Here is an 18,821-nt window from a genome sequence, read left to right on the forward strand (position 1 = left end):
CACGCATTCCTATGCAACCTCGTGGAATGAGGCAGCTTTCCTCTCAATAAAATCTGCATTTCATCCCCAAGGTGAAACCCAGCGTCCTTGGCTTTTCTGAAAAATGAAAAGGGGGTTCTTTTGTGCACTAAATGTTAAGAATATAATGAAAACAGGGGTTGTTGTTAATTGATTGCAGATATGAAAAAGCAGATTGTAAACCCTAAAGATTCGTGGAGTAAGGGTGGGAGAGAGGAAGAGAGAGAAAGAGACAGAGAGAGAGAGAGAGAGAGATTCATCTATTTCCTCTGCAATGGACAGCCACGAAAGGCAACTTCATTTGGGGAAAAAGCATTTGAATTCCTTGTCAGGACCAGCAGACCTCAAAGGAAATATCAAATCCAGAGAACCCCATAGCCCTTGAATGCCTAGTTGATTTGAAGGTTTGTGGTGGGGAGGGGCATGGCCTAAGACACATCCCAATCAGCTGACCCTGAGCCTTGTCCTCCAACACAGCAGAGGCCACAGGTCAGCCTTCCTTCGGCATCTGGGAGGGTTGGGGAGCCATAGGAAGCACAAGCAGGCTACCTCGTCCTTCTCCTGGCCGGCTGCTCAGTCACTTCCAGAACTCGCTGCAAGCAAGCAGCTGAGCCTCAGGGGCTCAGCTTTTTGTGAATGCTTTTTGGCTTAGGCTGAACCGTACCAGTCTTCCTCAGCAATGTACCTCAGCTAGAGAAAATGAAAGAGAGAGACAAAATTATATTTGGGGGTGCTTCTCCCAAATGTCATCATTGTCATTCAGGTCCCACCATACGGAGCACAGTGCTTTACAGGAACACTGCTGGCCACTGTGTCAGTGAGAGGACAGGAAGAAACTCCCGTGGGAGCTTCCTTCTGGGAACCAGGTGGTTACATTGGCTTACAACTCATTTTCCAAAGCAAGTCACAGCAGAGGGTGGGCGGTCAGTCTGGGGGGGGGACTCAGTGATGGTCACTGTGGTCTACTACACTGGGCCCCTAGGGTGGAGTTTTGCATATGGTAACAGCTGCATGGGACCCTGAAGGTCATTTTACAATGAAGAGTCTGACTCAGTGGGTCTGGAGAGAGGTGCAGCTGTGGGGTTTGAATATGCTGCCTCCACTGTGCACAGCTGGGCTCATCAGAGCCTCACTGGTCAGGGGAACTGAGCACCTCCCCTCCCCCTTCTCAGCAGAGACAGGCTCAGCCAGGACTGCTGTCAGGTTGTCTGGAAAACCACAGGGTCAGAAGACACTGTGAGTCACCTCTAGGATACGGGGGACACAGAGGGACAGGTCATGAAAGCCACTACCATGTGGCAAGATGCAGACCTAGGGAAGGACAGTGCACACCACGCTGCTGTCCTTGGAAGTCAGAGCCCCAGACCAGGTGCCATCATTTGCATAAGCCGGGCTTCTAAGTGGTCCCAATTAGATCTGATTGCACCGCCTTCAAGACTTTCCCTCCTGTCGGTTCAGTTTGGTTCACAAGGCAGTGGGGAAGGGTCAGCATGCTCTGACTGGACATTGTGAAGATACTAACACTCACGTCTCCTTGTCACATGGGTGGAAGGAGTAGGTGTTCATGGTGATCTGCCCTCTTGGCATGGGGCCACGGTAGTGAATTGACTGGTGGGCGCAACTCCATCTTCTCAGGTTTCTGCCCCAATTCTGTGGCTGAGCTGCCATAAGCAGGCAAGCCTGCTCCCCACCCCCTATTCCTGCTCTGTGCCTCCCAAGCCAGTCTCTCAGGACCCTCTGCCCAACTCTGAATGGATATGGCAATAGTATTCTTCCTCCTGCTTGTGTTGGAAAGCTGTGCCAACCATTTCTTAGCCTTCCCCAGACATTTTGATGTGTGACATCTGGTCAACCAGAAGCTGCTTGTGGAGGACACTGCTGACTGAAGAACTGGCATTGATGAGCTTGCTAAGTCTGCATGGGGCATGCGTGTGTGTGTGTGTGTGTGTGTGTGTGTGTGTGTGTGTGTGTGTGTGTGTTTGTCTGTGTCACAACCATAGCACAGAATGCCCTAGAATGGACCTAGAAGAAAATGGTCTCCATCTTCAGAAGAGAGTTAGGACCCAACCAGATGTGCCTCGTACAAGCTCCCTGCTGCCACTAGGGGGCAGACTGAGCAATCACAGTCTGCCCTCCTGTGGTGCCCAGACTTCTCCAACACAGAAGTTTCAAGTTGAACAATTAAGCCAAACCCAACTTCCTACGGAGGTAGGATCATACGCTGGACTTCCATTATAGGAAATTAATTTTATGTCATTAAAGTCTTCTTTTAAGTGATCATGCAATTAAATACACAAACATTTTAAAAATGTCATAAGCCAGGCATGATGGCTCATGCCTTTAATCCCAGCACTCCGGAGGTAGAGGTAGGAGGATCACTGTGAGTTCGAGGCCACCCTGAGACTATATAGTGAATTTCATGTCAGCCTGGGCTAGAGTGAGACCCTACCTCGAAAAAAAAAAGTCATAAAAACTCAACACTTAAGCTTAAATTCTTTTGGTGGGTAAAGACGGGGTTTATTTGGCTCAAACTTCACAGGACTTTCAAAAATAGGAGTGTGATGTAGTTGGAACCACAGATACCTTCTCTTTCCTGGTGATTTTCCTTGGAGCAAGTGTAGCCATTTCTTGCCACAAGGGCCTGCAGACTGTGACCAAAATGAGAGTTGTATGTCTGTACAATGCTCATAAGTGATTGGATAAGCCTGCATGTTTCCCTGCCCTGTGAGCAGTGGCTGCTGGGGGTTGGGTAGTGCTGTGATGACTTTGGACTTGGTCCCATCTAAAGAATTGGGTAGAGGATCACAACTGGACTCTGCAGGGCCTTAGACCCACTGGGTTCTTGTTCCAAACCAACCATGATCTCTCTGATAAGTAAACATAAGCAAGATTTCTAGTTGCTCTGTGCATCTCATAGGTGAAGTCAAAACGCTGACCCCTGATGGGTGATGGGCTTAACGAAATAAGGAGACGAAAGAGGCTTCATGTCATAGCTTACACCCCCTGCTCTGCTCCTTGGATATCCACAGGAAACAGATGCAGGGTCAGTATTTTGAGTGCCAGTGCTGCCTCCCTGGTCCTCCAGTGTGACCTCTGGAATCTACTGGAATTGGATGAGGTGTGGAAAGGTGGTAGAATTACATGTTTCAAGGCTTTGGACCCTATGAAGGGATGGAAGAGAGGCAATCCAATTCTCTTGCTGCCAGGGGAACTTGAACAAGCAGTCCTTTACAGTGGAGTATACCCCATTGCTCTGTGGGATCAGCAGAAGTGGGGCAAAGGAAGTGACAAGTGAGTCATGTGCTGGGGGCTTTACTGCTGTCTTCCTATGCAGTTTTGAGAGGAGCTACCGGAGACTGGAGAGGGGCCAGGGAAGTATCTGTCTGTTGTGAGGTGGGCTTGTCCTGTCCTGAGGTGTTATTGGCAGGAAAAAAAAAAACAGCATGAGAAGAAGTCCATGCATCCATCAGCAGTAGATAGATGGATATATAACATTTGACATAGACACACACTAAAATTTATTGAATCTTGAGAAAGAAGGAAATTCTGACATAGGCTCCTAGTGTGGATGGGCAGAGAAAAGACATGATGCTAAGTGGAGTGAGCTAGTCACAGAAAGACACAAATACTGCTCTGTTCTACTTATTTGAGGTGCCCAGATTCATCTCGTTCATATAGACTGAGTACAATGTGGGTCTGCCAGGGGTTTGGGGTGGGAAAAATAAATGGGAATTGTGATCTAACTGGGGGAGGGGGAGAATGGTGAGAAAGTTTTGGAAATGGGTCGTAGTGATAGTACACACAGTGTGAGTGCACTTAGCCTCACCAAGCCATAGCCTCAAAACTAGTGAAATCAGGACTGGAGAGATGACTCAGCAAGTTAAGGCACTTGCCTGCAAAGCCTCAGGACCTGAGTTCAGTTCCCCAGTACCCACTTAAAGCCAGATGTACAAGGTGGATAGAGGCCCTGGTGCAACCCTTCCCCCCCCCCTCTATGTGTGTATATATGTGTGTGTGTGTGTATTTGCCTCTTTCTTTGAAGTAAATAAAATATTAAATTGCAAGCAAATACTGAATGTCTATGGGAAGAAATTTGGGTTACCACAATTTTGAAAAATACCAAAAATTCAAAGAATTATCCTGTGAAATCCAGGCCACCTGAGCTGAGTTCCAGAATTGAGTGCAGGGCAGGGTGAAGAAAGAGGCTGATTCAAATCCAGACGACCCGTGTCTGCAGCTCTGGGGACATTCCTCTCTAATGGAAGAAAACAGTCAGGAGCTGGGCCTGGTGATGCAGACCTGTACACCAGCACTGTGGAGGTGGAGGAGGAGGACCACGAACTTGGGGCCAGTCTGAGCTCCATAGTGGGACCTCCCTAGGGGATGGGAGATGGGAGTAGGAAGAGAGGTGGAGGAGAGAACAGAGAGAGTGGAAGGGTGGAAAAGAGGAAGGAAGGAAAGAAAGAACAAAGGAAGGAAGGAAGGAAAAGGGGGGAAAGGAAGGAAAGGGAAGGGAAGGGAGGAAGGGAAGGAAAAGAAAGAAAAGGAAAGAAAACCAGATGCGAGAGAAGACGGTGTCTGTTCTCGGGCCTACTGCTCCCTAGTGCAAGGCTCTGGGCATGCCTCTCCCCTCCCCACCTGCCTGGTCTCCATTGTCCTAGGCTGAGAAATAAAAACATCCTAAGGGTTTGAATTCCATTCAGGGGCATACTCACAGGGAACAGAGCACATGGAACACCATTAGAAACTAAAATTGGGACAAGCCCAGGCCTTGAGTTCAAGGCTAGCGATACATCGCTTAGCCCCTTGATGAGGGGTCTCCAGCTCACTGACCCAGGGGTACATGGAGCCTGTCAGTGATTCTGATGTGGAGCTTGTTAGCTGGTTTGGGTTTCAGTAGCAGAATGATCTTGTTTGTTAATTTTATTGGGGGTTGGGGAGACTTCCCACAGGCAGGCCTTGAAGGTCACATGAGCCCACCATGCAGAGACTGGCAGGCATCAATAGGAAGTGACATGGCCGCTGCCTGGGCTCTGAGGTACTCATGGGAACCAGATGGGCTGGAGCCATCTGCTAGGCCTGAGGTGCCTCTTTGCCTTCACCATGGAGGTCTACCCTCAGATGGACAAGCTTTCCCTCCGGTGGGGACTTGACAGGACTGTCCACTTCCTGTCACCCCTCACAGCTTCACTGTAGAACAGTGAGCCTGATCTTGTGCCATATAACAGGAAAGCTGCCTCTAAGGAAAAAATTCAGGGGAGGTTTAGGAGACTTCCTGGGTTGCATGTGGAAAGGGCAAGGGAAAAGATCACTTCCATTAAGGAAACATTTGGAAATTTCCCAAACCAGGTGTCACTTCTAAAAACATAAAATAAAATAAAAATAAAAATAAAAATCATCAAGAAGGAAGGGAGAAGTTGGGAGTGGAAGATGGAAATGGAGGTGTAACGACAGACGGCATTCTCTTCTCCCAAGGAAGTGGTTCTGGCAAAGACACCGGTCAAGGCAGGCTGCAGCCTGCTGAGCCAGGCCTAGGGCTGCCAGGACAGTCAGGGGAGGGAATCTGCCCAGCAAGGAAGCTTTGTGCCTGAAGGTATAAGCCAACCTGAGCCATCTTCCTACGGAAAGGGGGCCTGCCAGAAGAGCCTGTGGGGGTGGGGAACCCGGTGGGGGGGGGGGCTGCTTTGCTGGAATCTCTGGAGTTCCAGGTCTTATGAGTGAAGTGCTTGCCATCTTGTGGCTAAGGCTGGTACTGCATGGGCCCAGCCAGCTGCCTTACCACTTGCTGTCCCAGAGCACTGCCCAGCTGGGGTGCCCTGGGCTGGAAGAATAGCTTGTGAGGACAGAAAGAGACACTTAGAGGACCCCCTTTCCTCACCCTATCTTAAGGAGATTCTGGAGGCCTCCTGGGCGTGGGACTCACACTTGTTCACACAAAGGCAGCCGGTTGTGGAGAGGCCAGTGTGAAGAGATGGGGCGGGGCAGACACTGCTTCTCTTCAGTTACCATGGGCCACAGATGTCAAGTCCTGAACTTGGCTTTTCTTTCGCACAAACTCATTGCTGACTGAAGTAACAGGGCCGCCTGCAACCTTGGGCTCCTCGTCCTTAGTGCTTCCATGGTCAGCGCCGCCCGTGTTCCAGAGCCTGTGTTCCAGAGCCGGGCTTCCACTGGCCATCCTCATGACGGCACTGCATGCCCAGCACGCTGGCTAGTCCCCTTGGCAGGGAGGTCACCCTTGAGTAATGTAACTGTGCCAGCAGCCGCTCCCAGGTCCTTGTCCTCCTGGAGGTTTTGCTTTTGGACAATTCTCTCACCAAATCTGGGCTGAGACTGGAGAGGTGGCTTAGTGGTTAAGGTTCATGCTTGTGAAGCCTAAGGACTCAGGTTTGATTCTCCAAGTCCCATGTAAGCCAGATGCACATAGTGGTGCATGTGTCTGGGTTATTTGGCAGTGGCTAGAAGCCCTGGCACGCCCATTCTCACTCTTTGTTTGTTTGTTTGTTTCTTTCTCCCTCTCTCTCTCTAACTGTAATAAATAAATAAATAAATAAAAATTATTTAAAAAAAAAAAAAAGCAGGCTAGCCAGGATGTCATCATGGTAACGGGAGGTGTTGACGGTATTTCAAGAAGGATGGGTTTTACAAAGAGGATTTGGTATTCCAGAACCCTTAGAAATGTTGTTAAAGTGAAAGTTGAGGAAAAGCACCATTAGATTTCAGGATACCAAGAAAGTTATGGAAACCACCTAAATTCATTGCTGGAGGCCTTCTTTGCCTGCAGCCCAGTGGCAAATGACCCTCAGAAGGTGGCCAGGAGGAGCTGGTTAGATCACAGGAGAGCTCTCTGCTGGCACCTGTACCCGTCTTTGTGACTGTGCCTTACAATCACAGACTCTCTTTGCATCCAGATTCAGTTCCATGTGGCCTTATCCCATTGGTGGAATGGGAAGAAAGAGACCCAGGCCAGCTGAGGATGTCGGGATCAAGATGCACAACCTTTAAATATGGGCGATGACAATAGAACTTCCTACTGTGGTGGTTGTGAAGCTAAAATTAACACATGTGAAGTGTGCACAAAGTGAAACACACACACGCGCTCACACAAGTCAAAGCTGATGTTAGAATGATTCCCAGTTCTCACTTGCAACCCGTGCGAGAAAGTCTTCCTGAGACTGTGATCCACTTCATTCCAGCCCTGCTTGGCTTTAGGTTGGCAAATATGCCTCCTTCTGGCTCAGAGGGCTGAGGCAATATTGAGGGGCAAGATGAAAGTTCTCAGAAGCCCGAAGCAATGGACAGAGCTGAATGTACTGCCTGGCAGATTTAGGGGCTCACCTCGGCACCTGACCAGCATCCTCATGAAAGCACAGGAGTCCCTGCTTGGTCCTGTAACTCTGAAGCAAGCAGAGTCAGCACTGGGCGTGGGCGAGTCCCTATTGTCTTATGCCTGCATATGCCAGGGTGACCAGAAACAAGAAAAAATAGGGGCACAGCTAAAATTCTGATGGGAGAAAGATGGACTAAAATCTGCAGGGAACAATGTCTATTTCCTAATGTGTCTCCTGCCCCAAATAGCTCTGCTTCCCTCCACCAACTTGTGTTGATGTGTTTCCTTCCCTGGCAGCTGATGCCACCAAGAATTAAACTGGGTCACAGAGGGGGAGGATGAGCTGCCACAGGCCCACAGGCCATGTCCTCCCCTGACCTGGAGCTCCCAGGAGAGTCCCTGCTCCCTAGAACCATTGTGAAGCCTTGGCACGGCCTGTTCCCAAACTGAGGATAAAGCCCCTGCCAGGCTCTTGCCCCCTTGTCATCTGTCTCTTCCTGACCCTCCTTCCTCATGGGCAGTCAAGGAGCTTTGGGCTGCCTTCCAGAATAGACATGTCCTACATGGAGCTGGGCAACAACAGGGCAATGGGCCGTGGAACACAAATTACTGCATTAAAAAATCATACTTCGGCTGGAGGGATGGCGTAGCAGTTAAGGTGCTTGCCTGCAAAGCCAAAGGACCTAGGTTTGATTCCCCAGGACCCACGTTAGCCAGATGTATGGGGGGGGGGCATGCATCTGGAGTTTGTTTGCAGAGGCTGGAGACCCTGGCATGCTCATTCATTTATTCTCTCTCTCTCCCCCTCTTTCTCTGCCAAATGAATAAATAAATAATTTAAAAATCATAAGTATGCTTGCTTTCAAGCCCCAGTCCATCAGCGCAGATTGTTAAGTATATACCCAACCTAAGCTGTGTGTGCCCTGCCCACCACACATCATCACCCCTCTCCCAGAGGTCTCATGTCCAGCTTTGGGTCCTGAGTTCTCTCCCCCTCTCTCCGCAGGTTCTTTCAAAGCACGGTTTTGGTCCCATCACCACTGACATCCGGGAGGGACAGACATTCTACTATGCAGAAGATCACCACCAGCAGTACCTGAGCAAGAACCCTGACGGCTACTGCGGCCTTGGGGGCACTGGGGTTTCCTGTCCAATGGGAATTAGAAAATAATTTCTCCCCACATGGTGAGCACTAGAAGTTCCAGCAAAACCACTGTCACCAAATGGGGCACTGCTTCTGTGATTCACACCCATGGCTTTTGACATTGCATATAGCACAGGACCTTTATAAAAACCAGGCTTATATTGAGGGTTAATTTACAGGAAGTATATGGCAAGTTGCTAAAATGAATTTGTCTTCTAATCAGCCGAGATGGGAATGGAGCATGAAATTTTTTGAATCATCTGGGACCTAAATGGAGATAATGAACACCTGTGTCCTCCTGCTCGTGCTGTGGAGGGAGGCTAAAGGCCGATGCAGGAAGATGGCTGGGCACAGCGCAGGGTTGCTGGGACTCCTTGATCTGTGTTCTGCTTCCCCTCACATGCTCTCCTCCCACCAGTGCCTTACAAGTCCTCTTTGTGCAGAGAAAAGATATGAGTTACCTTAATGCATTCTAGCCTCTTGCTTACAGCAATAAGATAGCTTGTTCTAATAAAAATCTACAGTTCAATAATACAAACAGGCTGGTGTATCACTCATCTTTCTCTTGCTTAGGAAGGGTATATTTGTAAGCACTGCGAAGTGTATTTAAGAGCTCAGGTAAAAATCCTTGTGATCATCTTCCCTCGAGTGGGAAATATTATGATTAAAATATTATGATTAAAATTTTGGAAAGCATGCACGCCTCTGGCTCCCTGCAGCATTCATAATGATAGTCATTTTCCAGGTGCCTGTCATGTCTGTCAAGAGCATCAAGGACAATGGTCTTTAGAGCAGACACTTTCAGTTCTTTCCCTGAAGAAACTTCTATTCAAGACAAGGAATTGGACCAGGAGCCATAACCATGAATAAGCAAATGAGTAACTAAGCTCCTGATAGAAAGATGAGCAGGATGAAAGAAGCTACTGGATCTGGGGCTGTGGAGCTACTGTCGGGCCATCTCAGCTAGGCAGGTCTAGGGAGCCTCTGTAAGATGGAGAACCTGGAGCACAACGGCCTGTGGGATGACACAATATGCAGGTTCACATGCATGCCAGAAACACATGCATGGAGTCAGACGTATCAACCAACAGTTATCAGCAGCCACCCTTTGCCACTTAGGCTGCTTGAAGAGTAAGCTTTGCAAACAAAAGGACCAAATGGTCAGGTACAAATGGCCAGGGTCAAATTAGAGGGACTGAAAGCCAGTGGGGCTTAGGAGTTTGCAGAAGGCGAACTGGGGAAAGCTGGAACAGGTGGTCAGAGCCAGCTCATGGAGACCTCCTAAGGCCCTGAGAATGTGCTGTTGATTCTACTGATCTGGGAGCCACGGGGGAATTTCAAACATTTCTTTCTCATCTCTTGCATGTGTATGTGGTGTGTGCATGCATATGTGTATTCATGTTCACATTGTGTGGGTGCACTGTGTGGATATATATAGACACCTGCGTGTGCATATTGAGGCCGGAGGTTGACTCCAGTATCTTCCTCAATAGCTTTCCCCCTTATTTTTTTAATATTTTTATTTTTATTTATTTGACACAGGGAAAGAGGGAAAGGGAGAAAGAGAGAGAGAGAGAATGCGTGCGCCGGGGCTTTGAGCCACTGCAAACGAATTCCAGATGCATGTGCCACCTTGTGCATCTGGCTTACATGGGTCCTGGGGAATCAAACCGAGGTCCTTTAGCTTCACAGGCAAGCACCTTAACTGCTAAGCCATCTCTCCAGCCCTCCCCCTTATTTTTTGAGACGATATATCACACTAAACCTAAGTTCACCAAATCAGCTGTACTAGCTACTCAGTAACTTCAGGGGTCCTCCTGCTTCCATCTCCCTGCACTGGGTTAAAGGCACATGCTGCCACCCCCAGTTTGAGAGTGCTGAGGGATCCGAACTAGGACCCCTGTGCTTGTTGTAGCAAGCACGTTGCCTATCGATCATCACTCCAGCGCTTCTCTCATTTCTAACCTGATCACAGAATGAGTGTGGATGTCACTGGTTTGTGAAAGCGTAGGTTTGGGATGGGGTGACTGAATGTCCCTAGCTTCTTGGTGGAGACATGGAGAAAGGCAGCTTTTGGGCAGCTCTGCAACTTGGAAGGGATCTGAGAATGAGAAAGTTAAGAATCACTGGATTAGAGATGATATTTGAGGCCAGGGAACCATTTGAAGTATTTAAGAAGGGAATGGGGGTTAGGGTCAAGGGGTCTGAGAAGTGAACTCCAAAGCCTTGTGATTTCAGAGGTCTGGCCAAAGTAGAAGCAGGACTGGGAAGTGACACTTGAGATTGGCTGTGTAGAAAAGATGCTCCCGCAGGAAGAAGGCATGTGCCACCTGAGTCTGTGGCTTGAGCCACCATCTGTGATCCAAGAACAAAATAATAACCAGAAGACCAGGTCCCTTGGGGGAAGATCTCAAAACATTTCAAGGGATTGATTGACCTTTGAATACTGCTCTAAGCCTTCCACACAAGAAAATGGGCTCTTTGCTGGAGTAACTCTGCCCTGGGGAAATGGGCCTGACTCAGTGCCCACTGGAGTTGCAGACTAATTGTAACTGACACTTGTCCTTGGAGATGCACAATGCCACCAGTGCTCACTAGACAGAACAGGAATCATAAAGACAGAGTCTCTTGCTCCAAGTCTGTCTCACAGGGCTTGGGGCGTCTGAATCTCCAGCCTCAGTTATCTCCTCACTCCCAAGATGCATTGTGTATATTAACCTTGTCTGTAGTTCTGTACACTTGACACTTTAATGTCTACCCTGAATGCATATGCTAACATTGTCTGAGTCTCTGTGACCTCGCCCCTCCCACTCCTGGAGGAAATCCTCCTGAGGATGTGCCTTCTAAAGACAAACGAATCCAGAGTCCCCAGGCCCAAACTTCACCCTCCTGGCCACTCTCTATTTATCCTCATCACCCCAGGACTAGGTACCCCTGAATTAGGAAGAGGTCCTTTTATCCCCAGAGCCCACTGAAATCACCCATACTAGCCAGTTGTATATTTGTGTATAGCTCGTCCCTTCCTATAGAAGCAAAAATAAGGCTTTTGTTTCCCCCTCTGCTTCTACCTCTGATGCCATGTGCATATGTGTGTGGTCTACATACCTGCTTAACAACTAAGAGAGATGTTGCATCTCTAGTTGAAATGGTAGATGACTATTTCTTCATATATTTTTATTGTTTTTTTTTAACTTCATGACTTGAGAAGTGGTCTCACTAGGTGCATAAACATTTCAGCTTTTCATATCTTCTCAATAAAATGACCCTTGAAATGATTCTCTTCGTCCTTAGCAATGATTCTCTCTTTAGAAATCCTATCTATCTTATATTATTATTGTCATCCTGGCCTTCTTTAGATTAGTGTTCATTAGATATGTTATGTTCCAATCTTCTTACATTTGTTTAATCAGCCTGTATCCTGATTTTTAAGGTAAATTTCTGTGCAGCACGGAGCTGAGTCACTCTTCTGTCATGGTGCTGACAGCACTGCCTCTTCTGACTGGGCAATTTAGACTATTTACATTTGATGTGACGACTTAGGTAATGAGGTAAAATCTCCTACATGATGGTTCCTTTTCTTCTTGTCTTATTTAGTATTTGTTTGCCTTTTAGTGTTTACCCTCTTCCTGTTAGGATAAGGAATAAATGCTTCCATTCTATCTTCTCTGTGGGTTTATTGCTTTACCTCTATTGTGCACTTTGGTGCCTGCTTTAATATTGCTCCATTTACTGTACATTGTAAGTACCTTCAAATAGGATAATTGCATTTCTCCCCTAGTCGCTATGTTATCATACATTTTATCCAATACTGGTTATAATTTCATACTCTCGCTTTGAATTGCCAATTGTTTTGTAAAGATACTTAAATAACAAAAGGTATTTTAGACTTTCTTACATAATTAACATTTCTAGTGTTATTTATTCCTTTGATTGGTTCATATTTCTATAACATACTTAGAGGATTTAGTTTTTCTTGTGGTGCAATTTTGCTACTTAATAGGTTCTTTCTGCTTTTGTATGTCTGAAGGAGTTTTTATTCAACCTTGTTTATCAAAATATATTCTTGGGGTTAGAGACATGGCTCAACAGTTAAAGATGCTTGCTTGGAAGCCTGGAGGCCTGATTTCAGTTCCTCAACACCCACATAAAGCTAAATTCGAAGTGATGCATGCATCTGTGATCCCCATAGGCCTATGGCAATGGAGGCAGGGCTGCAAGAATCTAAAGCTCATGGGCTAGGTAGACTGGAGCACCTGTAACAGTAAAAACAAAACCAGGTGACCTCGTCTCCAGCAAAGAGGAAGGAAAGGGCATGCAGCCAAGGTTGTCCTCAGACCTCCACACACGCACCATGGCACGCATGTACCTACACACACATCATACACATCCACACATACATACACAGAACATGAAATACTATAACATACATACTTGCTAGATTTGAAATTCTTTTTCTTTCAGTAATTTCAAGATTGTTTTGTTTTTCTGAATCAGGGTCTCACTGTAGTCCAGGCTGACTTCAAACTCACTCTGTAGTCCATGCTGGCTTTGAACTGATAGCAATCTTCCTACCTCAGTCTCCTTAGTGATGGGATTATAGGCATGAACCACCACACCCAACTTAAAAGGTATTTTTCAATTTTCTTTTTTCCAATTGGCATGCATACTTTCCCATGGAAAAATCTAATACTATCCTTTTCTTATTCCTCTATTCATAATGCACAGATTTTTACTCATATGATTTCTTTTATGATTTTCTCTTAAGTAATTTAATCACACTGGGTAAAATTGTGCTGTCACACACATATACATACATGCACACACACAGGAAAGTATCATGTGAAGAGACATACAAGAAATCTATGTAAAGGTGAAGCAGATACAAGCCAAGGAACACAAAGGACTGCTCTCAGTCATGTAAAGACTGCTGTCAATCACCAGTCGATAAAGAATCAAAGAAGGAGTCTTCCTTGGAGCCTTCAGAGGTTGGCTCTGGGAACATCCTGATTTTGGACTTCTAGCAACGAGGACTGTGAGAGAATGGACATATGCTTTTGCATGTGCGTGTGTGTGTGTGTGTGTGTATCTATATCTATCTATCTATCTATCTATTATATAGATAGATAGATATACATATATAGATAGATAGGCATATATATATGTGTATGTATGTGTATACACACACACACACACACACACACACACACACACACACACACACACATATATATATATTTACAAGAGAGAGAGAGAGAGAGAATGGGCATGCCAGGGCCTCCAGCCACTACAAACTAACTCTAGACATATGTGCTACCTTGTGCATCTGGCTTACGTGGGTCCTGGGGAATCAAACCTGAGTCCTTTAGCTTTGTAGGCAAGCACCTTAACTGCCAAGCCATCTCTCCAGCCCAAATATGTGTTCTCTTAAGTACTCAGTTTATGGCCATTGTTACAGCTGCCCTCAAAAGCTGGTATCATGGTGACATGCCTTGATGTAGTGTTCTTGCTTCTTGTACTGGGATTTTACTGAGCTTCTTGAGTCTATGTTTATGGTTTCTGTCAGGCGTTGGGGCCCCTGCTGCTAAGTCTCCAAATTTCCTTCCAGTGCTTCATCTTCTTTTGAATGATCATCTTTGTTATCCTTTTTTTTAATCTCCAAGTTTTGTTTTAGATAGTTTATTGTTCTATTTCTGTTTTCAAGTTCAGTAATCTTTTCTTTTACAGTGTAGAATCTACCATTCATGCCATCCAGTGTTTTCTCTTTTTCATCTTAGACATTGTTTTCATCCCCCACACCAAATACAAGGGACAGAACCCAGGACCTTGCATGTAGTAGGCGAGAGCTCTAATACTGAGCCACAACCACAACCTGATTTTCACTTTGACTCTTATGTCTCTTGACATTTGACTTAGAGGCTTTGAGATATTTTCATCTCTACTAACAGGTTCAGTCTTGCCTTCAGCTTCATGAGTACTCAACACATTTATAATTCTGTTCAATGACCTTGCCCACTAATTCTATTGCTTGTATTCTTTCTGGGTCTGTTTGACTCACTGATTCATTTCAATGTGGGATTATTTTCATCCCTTCTTTCCATGCATGGTAACTTTTTTATTAGACATGTGAGACATTGTATAGTTGATCTTTTTGGATGCTGGATATTTTTCTATTCCTGTGACTATTCCTGAGATTTTTTTTTTCTATGACACAGTTGGCTTACTTGAAAGCTACTTGATCCTTTTAAGGCATGCTTTCTAGTATCGAGGACTGATGCTAGGTTAAGACCCCATCTCCTGTGAATTATGAGTTGATGGAAACAAACTGTTTCTGGCCTGCAGAAGCTCTCAGACTTGTCTCAGACTATGAAAATGTGGTTTCTTTTCTTGTCGTTTGGATCAAATACCTGACAAAGCCATTGAAGGAAGGACTTGTTCTGATTCGTGGTTGAGGAAATAAAGTCCACTGTGACAGGGAAGGTGTGGAAAGCGGCTCCATGGCAGCGGAGCCTGTGGCAGCTGGCAGGGCTGGAAGTCCGCAGCAGAGAGAGAAGTGAACCTGCTGCTCAGTTTGCTCCCCCCTTTCCCTTCCTATTCTGGCCTGTGAGATAGTGCCATGTGCCCTCAGGCTGGGTCTTTCCTCCTCAATTAGTCCTCTCTGGAAACACCCTCACAGACATGCCCAGAAGTGCATCTGTTAAGGAATTCTAAATTCAGTCTAGTTGACAAGGAAGACTAATCAAGAAAAACTGCGCAGGCAAGTCCTACCTACCCACTGGGTATAACATTGCCTAGACAGCACCTCGAGAGAACTCACAAAAATGGTTTATTTTCTTTTATTATTGGAAGGAAAGACAAGGCAACAAATATATAAGATACGCTGATACGTGTATCTTCACAACAATGCATTCTCAGATGTGTGAATACACAGATGGAAGAACCCACGTCGCACAACCTTGCATGTGGACAGGGGGTCAGCTTGGTGGAGAATACTGGCGGGCAGTCTTTCACCACAGATCACAGCTAAAACAGGGCCATTGGTGAGCTCCTGGATGGAGCCGGTTTTCTGGGAACCAGGCTAAGGTTAAGACCTGAGTCCTGGTCTGCACCACCATGGTTCTATCAGACAAAGAAGAGAACAGAGTGGTCTGAGGGAGAAAGTTAGTCATAGAGGCTCTGCAGAGCGAGGTGTGGGCAGGCGTTCGTGGTCAGTACAGCTGGGCACCTTGGCTTCTGTAACTGGGCTGAGGTTTTCTTGTCTCTAAAAAGGAGCTGGGGCTGCTTCCCTTGCAAGGGAGGTCAACCCTCTCTGCAAGAAGGAGTGAGTCATGGAAAGCAAGGGAGCAGAGAAGGGTGCCAGCACTGCAGCATGATGGGCCCGGTGAGGCCGTGGGCCACTGCATCCAGCTTTCCCACAGGAAGAATTGAAAGCACCAAAGACTTGGACACACTGAAGTGATAGGGACCATGGATAAGGACTCACCTGCCACAGAGCCTGGCAGGAAAAGTCACCAGGACTTCAGCCACTACAAACCTGAGGGCAGGTAGAAAGGCCTGGATGGTACTGAGTGCTGAGTGCTGACCACAGAATCTGGCACGTGGTATTTAGTGTGGAGGGTGATAACTGACCTGCCCTACCCAGTGAGTAATACCACTGCTGAGACATCCTTACTGCAGTACAAGTGGTGAACCTCCGAATTTTCTAATTTATTTATTTATTTAACAGAGAAAGGAGAGAGAAAATGGGCACACCAGGGCCTCCAGCCACTACAAATGAACTCAAGACACATGCACCCCCTTGTGCAGCTGGCTAACATGGGTCCTGAGGAATTGAACCTTGGACTTTGGCTTTGCAGACAAAAACCTTAACCACTAAGCCATCCCTCCAGCTCCAGAATTTTCTAATTTACAGAACAAGTTTTACAAGATGAAATTCCACCTACTCCTCAATCCTATTTCTTTCCTCAGTTAACTGGTTGATCTGGCTTGATGCGACTGGCCTTGATCAAGACACTTGTCACTGTTATTTGGTCTTAGGGCCTTCGGTTTTCTTTGTCCCAAATTGGAGGGTGGATAGCGGTTGATCATCCCGTACAGTGCATCAAGGGAGTAAGCTCAATGAGAGATGTGCTGCAGTATTCTGAGAAGGCCTCTACTCTTCTCTGCAAATAGTCAGTGAGTGCTGTCGTTCTTGTTTGAAGGCACACGCCCAGGACTTGCCCTTTAGCCCTCTGTCCCAGATGGTATTAATGACATTGGAATGGAGTCTTTGTCATCTTGTGCTCAAATACCCTAGCTGACTTGTAACAGGAAAGAATTAGGGCACAGCTCAAACACAGAAGTGGAAAAAAGAGATGGACTAAAATCCACAGGGACAACTTTCTATTTCTTCATCTGTCTCCTGCCCCAAATAGCTCAGCTCTCCTCCCCCAGTTTGTGTTGATGTGTTACGCTTCTTTCTGTTGTGGCAGATGCCAACAGACGGATGCTTTTAAACTAGGTCAGGAAGAACGGGGATGCACAGACGTGGTCCCTCTGGCTACGTCATCCTGCATCCTTGTGCCCATCCCCAGTGCTCTGGCCTGACCTCCGTGGTATCTCAGGGTAGACCCTGCTCCCCTGAACCTTAAGGGCTGTTCTCCTGCCCAGCTTCCAAGTTCTCATCTTACAGCTTCTCAGTCCTCATAGCTGGAAGGATACAGGAAGGACGTTTTTGGTTGTGCCTCTCCCTGGTCCCATGTCCTGTCATTCTCATTCTACTGTACCTCTGCCACGTTCAGAGAACAAGTCATCTGCTTGTCACCACAGCCAGAAAGCTACCACACTGGGTCTTGTGGAGTGTCCATGGCACTGAGAGCCTGTTTCTAACATAAGATCAGGCTTGGAGACCTGGGTCTGGGAAGATAGCTCAGTGGTGTAGTGTTTACCTACCATGCATAAAGCCCTAGGTTGAGTCCCCAGTACCACAAAACAGACAAAAATTCAAAGATTAAAGCCAGGCTTGGTGGTTCTTCCAGTACTCAGGAGACTGAGATGAGAGGAGTTTGAGGCCGCCCTGGCTTACATAGTAAGTCCCATGCCGGCCTGGTCTACAGTGTGAGTCCATCTCTAAATAAATAAATAAAATAATACAAAAATAAAACCAAACAAACAAAACAACAAAATGAGACAAGATCCAGGTCAAGGTTCCCTGGGGTAATAGTAATAGCTGAGCTGCACTGGATAGAGGCTGCGTTTTCAGGCCAAGCAAGCCTGATTTCAAATTCTGAGGAACAGAGATGATTTCCCAATGCAACACAGTGAGCCTCAGAATCCAGACACCAACAGACACCTGACCATTCCTTCTGTAGTGCATGGCATGGCCTCGGCTGCCCATGCAAAGTCTGTGGGGTACCCACAGACTCCCTCCTTCCCTTTGTTCTGTCCCTAATCTAGGTGTAAACTTTGCTTTTCCTCAGGATGTCCTTCAAGGGAATAGGTATGGCCCACTCTGCACGGTGCTTGAGAGGGAAAATGTTATAGTGTGCAAAAGACTACCACCAGGGCTACTGAAGCCCGAATCCAGGTGGCTAAAATAGACTCGAGCACAGGGGGTCTGCCTTTCCAATCAGAGCTTTAAAGGCTGAGCATGGTGGCGCACATCTGTAATCCCTCTATTCCAGTGGCCGAGGCAGGAGGATCACATGGTCAAGGCCAGCCTGGACAACATAGTGTGACCTGTACCAAAATAAAAATGTAAAAAGAGGGCTGGGGAAGATGGCTTAGTGGTGAAGGCACTCGCCTACAAAGCCAAAGGACCTAGGTTTGATTCCCTAGGACCCACATAAGCCAGATGCATAAGGTGGTACATCTGTGTTGAGTTCGCAGCGGCTGGAGGCCCTGGCATGCCCATTCTCTATCTCTCTCTCCCTCTCTCTGCTTCTCTATCTCTCTCTCAAATAAATAAAAATATTAAAGAAAATGTAAAAAGAAGGCTTGGGAGACAGCTCGGTAGAAGAGTACTTGCCTAGCTCAGGTGCTGGGTTTAAGACTCAGCACTACAAAGCAGTGATAGCAGGGATGATGCTCTCTTGGTTTTCATTTCTGTGTGGCTGCTATGTGGCAGAGTGACATCATCTGAAACCAAACGCTGATGCATGCTTTTGAGTCACAACACAGCGAGGCTAGGAAGCAATGAGGACACTGAGCTAGCACTTCAGATGCTCAGCATGGCTAGGAACTGAGCTGACGTTACCAGCGAGACTTTGCCTCTCCTCTCCCCTGGGCGACATTTGCCAATTCTGTCTCTATGCTGAGAATCAGCCGTGTCCCAGAAAGGTCATCATAGGCACA

The 18,821-nt window shown here is 46.8% G+C and overlaps 1 protein-coding gene across 12 annotated transcripts in view; it reads left to right on the plus strand.

Annotated features, from left to right (window-relative positions):
* Msra (methionine sulfoxide reductase A) overlaps window positions 1-18,821 on the plus strand; it is a 476,622-nt gene that overhangs the window by 417,519 nt on the left and 40,282 nt on the right. For 9 of the 12 annotated variants that reach the window (XM_045130919.1, XM_004671394.2, XM_004671395.2 and 6 more), the window contains one exon: window positions 8,355-9,030. In XM_045130919.1, the coding sequence (XP_044986854.1) occupies window positions 8,355-8,519 (165 nt within the window). In that variant the 3' untranslated portion in view covers window positions 8,520-9,030. Of the gene's footprint in view, window positions 1-8,354; window positions 9,031-18,821 lie in introns of those variants that run through there. The other 3 variants (XM_045130917.1, XM_045130916.1, XM_045130914.1) reach the window with 2 other exon arrangements.

Source organism: Jaculus jaculus, chromosome 12, assembly GCF_020740685.1.
Source record: "Jaculus jaculus isolate mJacJac1 chromosome 12, mJacJac1.mat.Y.cur, whole genome shotgun sequence".
Taxonomy (NCBI): domain Eukaryota; kingdom Metazoa; phylum Chordata; class Mammalia; order Rodentia; family Dipodidae; genus Jaculus; species Jaculus jaculus.